General features: G+C 41.2%; 1 protein-coding gene across 1 annotated transcript in view; it reads left to right on the top strand.

The window, feature by feature from the left end:
* ANKH (ANKH inorganic pyrophosphate transport regulator) overlaps positions 1–13,564 on the top strand; it is a 109,355-nt gene that overhangs the window by 47,923 nt on the left and 47,868 nt on the right. The window contains exon 2 of the mRNA XM_026121852.2: positions 8,712–8,928. Coding sequence (XP_025977637.1) covers positions 8,712–8,928 — 217 coding nt within the window. The remainder of the gene's footprint in view (positions 1–8,711; positions 8,929–13,564) is intronic.

Raw genomic sequence — 13,564 nt, 5'->3', positions numbered from 1 at the left:
TCACTGTCACTATCCAGAGTTTGTTTCCAGTTCAATCAAATAACTTTAATCTTATGCTAATAAAACTGGTATGAAGGACAAGAATGAAAGGGAAAGAAAAACAGATACAAATGAAAGGTTTTCATATTGATGTTACGGACTTTGTTTACAGTGGATGTTTCCAGCAGTGGAAATGACAAGTTTGGATTTCAGCTGGTATTCTGGGTGCCCTCTATTTCTCGCTTCTAAGCAATTAAGACATGAGCTAATCTGGCAGCTCTCTGGTCGCAGCCGCCAGCCCTCACACCTAACAAACTGTGCTTTGCATAGCCAGTGGCCTGCTGCATGGAGCAGCTGTTTAACAAGGAGCCTTCACCAGCCCTGCTCCCCGCTCCTGACACAGCAGCCGATGAAAATCACAGACCTCAAATATCTTCTGCTCAGCAGAGGTTGGGCAAAGCCCTAGCACATTAGTAACAAGTCACTGCTGGGCCACATGGGGAGATAAATGCTTTAACAGTAAGTTAATGGACAGCAGATAATTGCGCAGTGCACTAAGTAAATGTAAACATCGTGCTGTACTGCATGTTTGGGGACAGCTGGGCAGCCTTCCACTCCTCAGGTCAGACAGAAGCCTTATTGCATGGTTATACGCATTTTTTGTAAGAATAGTAACTTTGACATGCACTTTACAGATTGTTCTTTTTCTTGGCATAGTGCAGTACTGAGGAAAATAAAAGCCCAGACCAGTTGTTTGTCTTTCTTTATAAGCCCAGCCATATGACAAGTCAGGAATTTGGTGCATTTGCTCAGCAAGCTTGTTACCTCTTTTGTCTCCGGTGAGAGAGTGAGACAACATTGACCGAAGCTAAAGGAACAAAATCTGCAGATACTTGCTTCAGTTTGCTTTAGCCTTTTATCATGTACAGGTAATGTTCATTAAATAGGAGGGACTCATTTGCATTACATGTTTTGCTTAGTGCACATATGTTACGAGACTTGTAAGGAACTCTGAAGAGCAGGGAAACTCCACTGACAGTGACAGCAGTAGCCTGCTTCTAGCAGTGAGGGATTTGAACCACACTGGGCAAGGGAGAGAGGGGCAAAAGGTAGTCAGCTCACAATTCTGACATTTTCTAAAGCTGAAAATGGGTTTATTTCCCAAAGCAGATCAGCTGCTGATTTAACAGAAGCTCTCCCTAGCAGCAGATCCACTTTAGGAGGTTTCCGCTTCTTTGTTGCACCAAACACCAAAGTCTGTTTGCGTGGCCAAACTCCAACTAAGTAATCCTCCCCTCCCAACTGATTGCCCACTCTGGCAGTGGCAAAATTAGTAATCCTACATGATAGCAGTAGCAGGTTAGTCTCCTCTAAAGCAGCTGTGAAGTGGTAAGATTGCGCTTGTGGTGACATGATAGTGTTTGGGTATTGTATTGTATTCTGTTGTTGGCTCTCACAGAGTTTGCTAAATATGGTTATTACATCCCATAAATTCCATACAAAAAGGGATACTGGTCAATATGTAGTCCATTATTTGTCTTAGGTAGTTGTCAGTTTTAGGTAGGTAGTCAATTATTTGTCTTAGGTATTTGTCTTCCAGATAGGAGAATATGGGATCTGAAGCACTAACAAAGAGTAGGAAGTGGACAGGAATAAGACAGCTGAAGCGGTAAAAGTAAACTTTGCTGATCTGGCCTCTAGTAGACTTTCCACAAGTGCCAGGATAGGAGAATAAATCACCTCACAGCTCCTGAGAGAAAGAAACCTATTCCTGAGAGAAAGAAATCTGTTGAGGTACTGCTCCTTTGCTTCTTCAGTCCATGGAAAGAGAAGCACTTTCCCTTTTGATGTGAGCTAATGACAGAGCTTCCTTGTTCCCCTGATACCTTAAACACTTCAGCCTAGGCAATCTCTGCTATGCCTTAAAATGTTTGCTTGGTTTAATTTTTTTTTTAATTTGAATCTATGCCATAGTCTGATTTTTTTAAGGCAAAAAAATAGACTCACACTAAATACAGGAACTTGTAATCAGGAGTGTTAGGTAACCTTATCTGAAAAAATACCACTTAGAGAACTACTGATAATGTGCAAAAAGAAAGCAATGGCCTAGCTTCATATGTAATACATGAACTTAGAAATGCAAAAGAAAGGAGTAGAACATCTAAATTACTGAAAAATAGTGTTACATGGTATGGTAAATGCTATCTGTGATAAAGCCAAAAACAGCAGAAAAGGAAAGGTGAAAACCGAAAAGCAAGGATGACAATTGGAAAGCAAGAGGAACTTAAGTATTTTCATGGAGTGAGATGAAACTATTAGGTGAATTATTGACAAGAGCAAAAAGATCTTTGGTGAAAGAAAGCAGCAAGGAGAAGTAGTGCAGAGCGGTGAAAGAGTAGAGTCTGCAGGAAAGGAAAGTGTATATATGCATATGATATTAGTTTACATCCTTCCTAGTGCTCTCTGGAATCAAAATGGAACTTGGTGAAAAAGTGATAGCTATTCCACAGTGCGTTTTGAAGAGACGGCGAGATGACCTTCTCCCAGTTTTGTATGTCTTGATTTATGTCTCAGTGTTCTTTGTCTATACTCTTAGGTTTACAACAGAAATAGCTTTTAAGAGAAAATAAGTCTCTGGTCTCTAAGTGAAGATGTGAAGACAAATAAACTTAGACTGGAGGTAGCTGTACTTCCATGACATAAACGTAAATGCCGCTTACCTTCATGGATGAGCTCTCAGGGAAACCAAAAAAAACTCATGTATTGCTCTGAGAGCAACAAGTAAAACTGAGAGCCTGATCGTGGTCACAGAGTGGCAGGCTCACTCAGATAAGAGTAGGAATCTTGCAAAAATGTTCATTCTTGCTTTTCATTTCTGCTCAGGAAGGTGAATGGGGAAAAAAGATTGTTATTGATTGCATTCTGTTCTTCATAGATTGCTTGCTGTTTCACAGGGCGTACAGGCTTTCTTCTAGGTCATATTCTCCTTACTTAAGTAGGCAGGGTAGATTTGATTGAAATTTTAGTGCGCTAGTGTTTTTTCAAGGGAAAGTTGTGCCACCTGGCTTGCATCTCCAGCTTCTTTTCAATTAGGAGGAGGCAAGAGACAGAAAAATGTCAGTTCTGGTTTTCGGGACAGAACTAATACTCTTCCAAGAGCGGCCTTTCCAAAGATACCCCATATACTGAGCAGGCATCTAGCTGTCCCCCCTCGAGCATGGGTATCTCTCCTTCTTCCTTCAGACTTGGGTCAGGGCTGCGCTCTCTGGCTGTGGACGGGGATTATTTTGGTGTGTCGAACTGTTTTCAGCACTTCCAGCGTTGTGGACAGGGAAAGCCTGAACTAGTGGTCTGTTCTTAAAACAAGCTTTTGTAAGGGAATAGGAGAGATGTATTTTAATAGTTCACTAACAGAAATTGACCTTGGATAGCATTGCAGTCATCTGACACATGACCAGCAGCAGATGCTGACCCAAAATCAGAGATACTAAATGAGGATAAAAGCATTGCAAAAAAAAAAGAAAAGGCACAATAAAATAATGAACAGTCACGAGTTTTTAGCTGAAAGATCAGATTGCCTCTACCCCTTCGGGGCTGTCTCTTCATACGCAATGCTTTGGCAGTCTTCGTCAGCCAGAATAAATCAATGTGTGTTATTTTTACCCCGTTTTCTCTCCCTTACATGTCTATGCCTGTGGAAGTCCTACGCAGACCTGTGTCAGGGCAGTAGCAGTTTCCCTTCAATTACTTTCCCGTGGTTCCTGCCTTTACAATAAACCCCAAACCAGAAAGAGAGATGCAAACAGCACAGTGCTCTGGGAGCACTGATCCAATAGTTTAATCATGCTTCAAGAGTCCTGGATTTGTCACGTACCCTTCTGGCAATGCCGTTTGTACGACTGTGACAGTGCAAAGCAGAACAGCCAGAGCCTACTAGTAAATTTGATACAGAAGATGTCAGTGTGACAAGATTTAGTAGATGAAAACTCAGCCAACAATTATAATGAGAGAGATTTTTGGATGCTGGAGAAAGACTGTCGCCTACGTCAGCTTGCTCTTTAACTGGCTCTCTCCCATCTTCTTGGGGGAGGGCAGGTAGGAAGAAAGGTTTTGGGGGGATGAGGGTTCCTACAAATGTTCCTTGAGCCAAAGGTATCCTTGGTCAAGTTACTGCCAAATTTAGCAGGTTTCTGGTATCATCCTCAGGTAACTAAATAGTTAAAATAGACTTGAAAACAGCTCAGGCAGAAATCCAGTTTCAAACTGAACAAGACGTAAGGACATGACAGCTACCTCTAGGTCACGATCTGCTTTTCCAGAATAAGCAAAATTGAGGAGTGACAAGAATTACTATTTCTCAGATTTTATTTGCTTTTGCTTGAAATTCGACCCTGTCACATGTACTGGTCAAGTATTGACTGTATGGTCAATAGTTAACTTCAAATGAAGTAGAAAGTGTGCACTTGTAGTGAGATACAAACTACTGAAATTCTATGCATTAGGTAGGTATTAAACAATTTTACAAGCAAAAGAGAGGTGGTATAACAGCTGTGGCATTGCCAGTGGTTTTTTTCATGCTTTTATAGCTGTAATCCAATACGAAATAAAGAATCTAGTCATCCTGCAGTCACTGGGAGGGTGGGGATCATGTAAGAGGTGATTAAACTTTACAGAAGCAGCCTAAGGGAGGGACTTTGACTCTTTGGCCACAGAGGTGTGTAGCTGTAGATTGGAACCTAACTTTTTTTCTGCCAGCAGTAGTGAACAGTGCTGAAAGGGCATGCAAAATTGGAGAAGCTAGGGCCCTGTCATTTTTCTCCACAACTGTTGCTTTTTAAAGCCCTGTCTTTCCATGCAAAAGATTGTTGCATTCATCCATTATGCATGGCCTAGAGATTTGATAAAGGTCTCATATGTTCCCTCTAAGAGGATAAAGCCAGCTGCAGTACGCAATTTTAAAGATGTGGTTACTGATTTGAAATGTCATTAAGTATATTATTTGGTGTTTTTCTGACTTGAATCTTTTGCATGAGAATTTAAAAACTCTGGTCTTCTCTGATCTTAGTGGACATTAGAGACAGCACAGAATTTGTCACACGAATAGGACTCAGGGTGTTGTTCTCATGCCCTCTAGTAAAGATTTCATCTTTCTGGTAATAATGTGTTATACAAGACATTGCAAAGAAGTAGCTATAGAGCTCGGTGCCTACCTTTTGGGGAAGTGTTTTAGGAATATGACTTACTTTGACTAACTTGTTCATGTACCTACCAGATCATGCTCAGCCTGGAAGTATTCCATGTTTCTTTTGTTATTTCTGAAAGAAGGGTCAACAATGACAGTGGCTTTGTTTTAATCACTTTTGCCGAAAAAATGATTTACTGTGAAATTTTCACCTACTGCCACATTAGGTTAGTTGTTCATTAAAAACTCAGGAGAAGGTGCCATCACCAGTAGCATTTCTTCAAGCACTTACATCAAGCACTTACATTTCCTAGTTCCCTCAGCAGGGTTGGTGTGGATAAGCCAGCTGAAAGTGGGATGACAAGTGAAGTATGTATGATCGAGCTAACTTATTGTATGAGTATTGTTCTTGTTATTATTATTACTACTTAGTTCTGTCTGATTTAGTTGAGAAGTCACACAAATCTTTGTAGAGAAATGCTCTGTTGCATGTGAAACAAGTATGGAATACACGTGCTGCTGACTAATTTTTATAATTGATTTTTGTGTACACAAAATGTGTATAAAATGCAGTCAGACAAAAAAGAAATGGAGATTTGTCTTGGTGTATAATTTTCTTTCCTCATTAGAGATTTAATTGAAAACCTAACAGGAAATTAAAATGGAAGATTACCAAGTGCATGATTGGCATGCCATGAAAAATCAACTGACTTTGTCTTTCGTATTGCACCCCAACTCAGCTTTCTCAAGTTTATGGGGTTTCTTGTGGATTTAAGGAAAGCAAATAAGAGCTCAGTAGCTTCAGTAATAATGACATAGTAAGGTGCCTGGGGTAGAAAAGCTCACAAAGTGCTTGTATAGTGTTTGGAAACTGAGAATGATGAGTCTTTTGCACTGTCTTCTTAAAGTGAAGATGGAAAAAGAAAGTTACAAAAGCTAAACCATCTGTAGACGGCTCCATTGGCTGTTCATTTCCTAAGACTCCTTCCAAAGAAGCATTTAGGAGCATTGCTTTTCCAGGGCTTTCCTCTAGAGTATTTCATCACATCGGCCAACTGTTCCACAGGAGTATAAATTAATGGCAACATTTCTTTTACCAAGTCCCTTTTGGGTTTTGCCAGTTTACATTACCCGGTACACAACATGTGTCTGGGGAAAATTACTCAGATTTATATACTTGGCTGTAATTAGTTCAAACACAAGAGATCAGAGTTCAGCCTGTAAAACCAGAGAGGAGGAGGAGTGCTCAGATCTTTATTTCTATCCTACTTATGTGGAAAACTGAGGTTCTAAGGGGCCAGCGCCACACAGAGGTAGTTTCACCGGCTTGAGACTTGTGATCTGCAAAGGTTTGTCTCTATACAGAGAGATTACAGGGCAGGATCTGTGGACGGAGTCTGATTTCTTGAAGCCACAGTTATCCAAGGCACTATCTTCCCCTGTCGACTCTGACACTCGGTAGTGGTCCAAGCTAGGAAGGAAAGCACTTGTGCTTGTGAATTGTGCTGAAAAGATTTCCGCTGTTTGCAGGTGACAGGAAGCATTTAAACTAGACCATGTGAAACTGGTTTTCTGTTTCTCTTAAAACTGGAGTAGCTGCAAATATTTCAAGTCTTTCACTGTGGACAAGAGGAAAGAGGGAAAAAAGCCACCACCAAGGAACCCTCTGTATGGCTTAATCTGAAGACCATGTTTCCCCATTACTGGCAACAGCTGTGGGGAGATCTAACATCTTTAGAAAATTTAAATGAAAAGACTATAACTCAGTATACACTTCGATATCAAATACAGCATCATAACAAGCACCATCATAAAAGGCAGCTAAGTTTGACTATTCATTTCACAGGCCACAGCCTTTTCTACAGATTGTCTGGGTATAATTCTATGCATCCATTAGTGTCACAGAATGACATCTTTTTGGCATCTGCAGGTAGAACATAATTTGAATGCTTATCAGTGCAATAGGTGGAATTATCTGTACCTCAGAAGTGACTGTGTATAGCAGCAGCAGGTCTTCAAGATCTTAGATGTAATATTTTCTAGGAAGGAACAAACTGGAGCAAGAAGGGTGAAAGTATGTGGAACCTCACATATTTAGGTCAGAGCACATGGCCAAAAAAAACCATTCAGCAACTATCAGTGATGGATAAGTTGGTACTTTCTTTTGCTATGTTGATGGTGCAGCTTTAGTCTCAAGAAATTAAGCACATGTTACAGGAAGAATGTAAAAGAAAAGCCGTAGGAAAAATGCTAATTTCTGCCATGGAGATGCAGTTTCTTTGGAAGTCAATGGGACTTGCATGCGTACATGGTCATTGCAAAAAGAAAAAGAATCTCAACAGCCTACAACAAAAAGACCATACTTACATTTAAAATGGAAGGACTTCATCTTGGTTACCTGCTGATACTCAGTTTGTGTTTTTTTCATTCAGAAAAAGCAGTGTTAGAAGTGCCGTGTAAGTGGATAGACTGCGATTTGCAGGATGGATTGGAGAGATGTTCCTGGCTGGCCCAGTTGTTGTGGCCCTGTCAGCACTTGTCAGCTGTGACTCATAAGAACTAAATACTTGTGAAAATAAGTCATATTTCATCCTTCTTGCTTTTTGGGTCTAATCCTATTTTAACAATTTGTTAAATATATGAGATGATCAATGCTATTGCACTGAAGATAAAATATATCATTCTGTCATTTTTATTAAATATTTCAGAAGCATTTTGGTGCAGGCTTGAATCTGAAGCAATGTTACGCATTCCTTCTGTGGTTCACCTTAGTTATAAAAATTACCAATTTAATTCGTGGTGATTCATTGGCAGAAATTTCCTAAATACAGGGTTAGAATGAATTGGCAGGTTATTTGAATTAAAGTCTTGAAGTGCAAGCACTGTATTTCTTTTTAAATATGCTACAAAGAGATATAAATGAATATAGGATCTGGGCCTTGTGAAATACATGGAAGGAGGACAGATATGTTTAGACCTGTGCGTATTTGGCCTAGTTTCATTATAAAAACATGGGATGGTACCAGTTCTTCGCAACAATTACATGAGATGTAGTGAAAAGCTCAATAGACTGAAACACAGTTTTAGCTCCTGAATTTTCAATACATAATATGTCAGAGTTTTGTACCTGGGCAGATGGCCTGCAAGGACTATTCATGGTTCGTTTCAGGCCTCAGGCCTCAAAGTGGCATTTAAATTGTCTTGTATCATCCATGATGTATTAATCATGTCATAAAGTTACTCTGAAAAGAAAAGAGACTGACTGCTGCTGTAGCAGGATTCCATTAGATACTTTAGAAATAGATAGTCACCTTAGTTCCTTAAACAGAGATTGCATTCAGTTCTGTTCCTTTACTGTCCATGTGAGGTTATCATGCTGGCTACATCACAAGTCATTTTCTGCTTCTGAACTCAGAGAAATAAAAGCCAACTTAGGGCAAAAATAATGAGTTGAACTTCCTTGTTCCTACAGAAACAGGCCGCATAAGATTTTTTCAGCGTGCCTGCACACGTGCTACATTATTTTCTTTGTCTTTCTTTGTTTCAACAGGCCTTGAATAGGGGTATCGCTGCTGTCAAGGAAGATGCTGTGGAAATGTTGGCCAGCTATGGGCTGGCGTACTCCCTGATGAAGTTCTTCACAGGTCCAATGAGTGACTTCAAAAATGTAGGTCTGGTGTTTGTGAACAGCAAGCGAGACAGGACCAAAGCAGTTTTGTGCATGGTTGTAGCTGGAGCCGTAGCTGCTATATTTCATACATTAATAGGTAAGATCACTTCACATTTAACTAATACATCTCTTAATTTGTTTCCTGTCCCTCACCTGTTCTTCAGAACTGATTAATCTGTAGGCTTAAGATTTCATTTGTAAGTGCAAGAGGAAATGCCAAGGAGATGAACTCTCTTGGGCTGGAGCCATTCCAAAGCCATGCAATTTTTATTACTTTTTAAACAGGTTCTTAAGTGGCAGATTCCACCTCCAGGGCTCACCCACCTAGCTGCTCAATTTGCTGCTTATCTCATGCTGTCAGGTGTGTCGGCCCGGCAACATCAACAGGTTGCACAAAGCTGATAGCTCAGTCTTAGTAGGCAGTGACAGCAGTACATGCGTGAATGGGTTCACCACTCACTTTGTAGCAGGACATCAAGATGTGTAAGACAAAGCTGTTTGTCCAAACTTGGTGGCATTATTGGTGTATTCCCTCTGTGCCTATCCCTTTGCTAGTTATCTTACAGTACAGAACTCCAAGCAAGCAGATGTCAGCAACCTCATTAAAAATACCAAGCATTACTCTCCGCTAGTGCTAGTCTTCACCCACTTCTGCTGAATAACTAATCTGTAGGAGAAACAGCTGCTAAGAGCATTTTAAGCCAAACTGAGACCAGCTCCCTGAATGTACTCTAAAGCAAGGAAAATACACAAGCAGAAATGAACTGAATATAAAAAGAAGGCAACCACAGGATTTGCAAGTTCCTGAGAGACTAGAGAAATGTGATATCAACCCAAGCATCAACAAGTACCACAACAATAATGAGCCATGTGACCTGGAAGATTTTAACTTCGTCCTTTTCAAGAACTGCACCAGATCCTCTGCACCTTCTAGCTCGTTTCACAGAGTGGAAACCAGTATATCTCAGCCATGAGGAACAGGAGGTACTGGAGGAAACAGCAGAGAGTGCATTGCATTCAACAGGTACAATCTTAAAAGCAGGGAGCTCTGAGGAGTGGGAAGAGGGAGGGAAGAGGAACCACAGCCTGTGGAGGGGTGTGTGTCTACAGGAGGTGGGGGAGCTACCTGGGGTGGCGGATCTTTCTATTGCAGATGGATGAGAAAAGCAAGTGTGATAGCAATATCCAGAATTGCCATGGAATTACAGAGTGGGCTGGATGTAGTATACTATTCATTATCAGGCTGTTGCTATCTCAAGTACCAAACGTGCTGCCAGTCAGCATACAGTTCCTGCATGGGCAGTTACAAGAACCTTCTGGTAAGGATGGAGGTCCCCTGCTCTTATTCCTCAACAGGGTGCCACTTTATTCACCAGCTTTATGTGCCTCCCAGGCACTCTAGTTTGTTTGACCATCATGTCTTTTATTCCACCACTGACATGGTAACCCTATACTGTCTACCTTTATCCTATGTTACAATGATAATAAGCACTCAACAGCATGTAAAGTACTGTGCTCACCAGCCATCACCAACCTCTGCCAGGGCTAACCTGTTGCTGATTTTACAAATTGAAAACATCCATGTGTTCAAATTTTGCCTGGAAATAGAGCCCTACCAAGTTCAGACCCTCTGAAGTGCCCTCTCTGTGGTTATTAAAAAAAAAAAAAAAATCAAGGACTGTACTTAGCATGCCTTAAAGTCCTGAATTAAAGGGCTTCACACAAGCTTTCAGCTGCTCATGGTAGCAGACAGCAAAATATTTTTTAGTATTTTAACTTGTCTATGCCTGAAATATGCAAAGGCCACATCAGAGACTGGCAGAGCGCCCAAGTGAATGGAGCTAGTCAGATTCTAGCACCAATTGCCTGGGTGATGTTGCCAAGTTTTATGTTTCAAGTTTCTTTTGAACACGTTTCAAATCCTGATTATTCTTTTCTGACCCACAGATGCACAACCTTCCCAGCAGGAGAAGGAGAAGGAGTCTAGCGACAGGCAGGCAGCCTCCTAGGACCTGCAGCTACTCCCCAACAGCTGCAAGCCTATTGCAGACTATCTACAGGAGACAAAAATCCAGGTTACCGATGCTCAGCAGATGAAAAGAGAAACAAACACAACTCAGGGAACTGGATTTCTGTCACATAAGGTGTGCACAGGGCTAAGGAAGATGACATGACTGTCTGCTGTGGACCGTCAAAGTCCAGGAAGAAACAGGAAAGAAAAAGCCCCGTGAAATAAGGAGTACAGAAAGTCAGAAGCAGGAAAACAAGTGATGGTAGAAACACGGTGACCACAATGAATCACCACATTTCCAACTGCGATAGAGACTATTTGCAGTCTGCACACACAGCTTCTCACAAACAGCTGCCTCTGCTTATTTACAATCTCAAAACAGACCATTTTACCTAACTGACTCATGCTTCCTTGCTTCAGCACCAGGCTCCCCAGTGCCGCTCCCCCACAGAGGCAAAGGCAGTCCACTGTGGGAGTGACGGGCTGAGCCAAACAACTCAGACTCACAGCTCTGACCTCATGGTGCCTCAGGCATCTCCACTCCACGTTCCCATGAACAGCCCGCAGAGTCCTCACCAACAGTCCCTATCGCCCTGCTATGCAGGTAGCAGCAAGAACCAAGAAACTAAATGACTTGACCACAGTCTCTCCATAACACTATAACACTGCTGGGAATTGAAACCACCTTCCCTTCCCACTTGAAATGCTTCTGTAGACCCTTGGTCAGTAGACTGGTCTTGCATTTGCAGTTGCAATCTGGAAATGGCAAATAGTATCCTGCCTTCCTTCCCTGGTGCTATTTTGGGGACAGCTGCTGCCACTAGTTAGAAGAGTTTCCCTTCTACTTCAGAGATTGGCTTTTGTGGGGGAATACTGGGCTGTAGGAGAAAGGATTCAAGATGCGTATTTATGACTTCTCACTAAATTACCAGCTTGACAGAGAATTCATTTATATAACATTATAATAGCATCATGCATTTCACAGGTGTTGCTGGTAAGTCCTCCATACTAAGTGAGTTCTTCTAACACTAGTATCATGAAGGACATGGACGTTTTCTTTGGCAATCAAATAGCATTGTTCAGCCCTTCTCCACTTCACTCTCTTGGCACTGCCTGCCTAGCTATACTCACCATCTCCCAGCAGGAGTTACAAGCTGCAGAAACAGAATACTGCGGCTGTTTATTTCTTTTTGCATATTAATATTGCTTCCTACAGCTCTCTGAGGCTCTGGAAATGATGAGGCAGATGTTACTTTGGGAAAGCATCCTCTTTGCTTAGGTAGACACCCTTAACTGCTGCCCACCACCACTACCAGTTTAGACATTAGATGAGAAGTCATTTGTCATCACTGTCAAAAAAAAATTTTGAAACTTTAGTTACAAGGCAAACACATAGCAGACTGGATAGCCAAGTGGGCGGCTCTGTTGTTTTGTGCCCGTTTATGACTGATGTGCTAGCAGGCATGTGCCCCTCCCTGCACAAGTTGTGCGAGTGAACACATCAGCAGTTGCTAGCAATCCCACTAATTTTCTTGGCCTGCCCACATGCACGGTCACTGCACATACACGAAAAACCTGCTTGAGAAATGAGACATGCGTGTAATCCAGCCAAATCCAATGTAACGCTACTGGAATCTCCTAGTGACTGGGAATTATAGCGTGGCTTATGAAAAACTGAGCTTTTTTTTCCAGTCAGTTGTATTCTGACATGCCCACTGTATTGTTTTGTACTAAACATTTTGTGCTGGAAAAAAGATTATAGCACAGGAACACAAGTCAGAATATAATCCAGGCTTTCTTTTTTCCTTCCTACTAAAAGATGATAAAATGGTATTAATATAAGATGTTATTTATTGAAAAGGTGTCCTGCTTCAGCATCTTCAGATCGCCATTGCTAAAGCAGTAACTTGCTTCCCAACCCTTCTCCCACAACAAGTGTAGTTTCTTGCCAGCAAGGTATTCAGGGCAAAGGAAGAATGAAGAAAGCCTCTGAGCAAAGCATTTGTGGATTATAGGATAGCAACTTTTTTTTTTCCAAGTTAAAACAGCCTGCTTTTGAGACTTATGAGATGCTGGCCTATCCAGAAGTGCTCCAGAGACTGATGGACATTGGTAGATTTGGGAAAATCAACTAGTACAATCTTAAAACTAGAGCTGAGCACAGAAAAAGATGATTGCAACAATCATTCTGCACTGAGATGTTCCTAAGCTGATTCTGTTACTCATTTATTGCTATGAGCAAAAAAGAAACACTCAGCCCAAAACATCCTGATCGTTTGGTCCTTCACATGGGGGATACAGGCTTTTGCTTTTGCATTAAGTCAGGCTAATCAAAGACGTAAAGAAATCTCTGTACCCTGTGCCATCTCCAAATGAAGGTTTGCCTTTAAAAATTCAATTTTTTAACAAATTAGCATTTTCCTGTCTGCCCAAATGACTTGGGAGAACAGACTCCTGACCAGAACCAGTTTTGGCCATCCTTGTGACAAGCAGCAGAATAGAACTTTACTTCTGAAATCTCCAGGAATAGTTTATTTTTAAAACTGACACCAAAGTATGAATACGGAATGCTTCTAAAAAACACACTTTAACCCAAAAACATTTTGGAGTTCTTTTTCCGCCCGCTAAAGCTAATATTGACATATGTGGCTCAGTGTCTGCAAGTAAATGGTATGACCTCCTGTGAGAGTTTCTGTTTGTTTTCTTTATGATGTAAGTATAA

Source organism: Dromaius novaehollandiae, chromosome 2, assembly GCF_036370855.1.
Source record: "Dromaius novaehollandiae isolate bDroNov1 chromosome 2, bDroNov1.hap1, whole genome shotgun sequence".
NCBI classification, from domain to species: domain Eukaryota; kingdom Metazoa; phylum Chordata; class Aves; order Casuariiformes; family Dromaiidae; genus Dromaius; species Dromaius novaehollandiae.
This window is presented reverse-complemented; position numbering and strand designations above follow the sequence as displayed.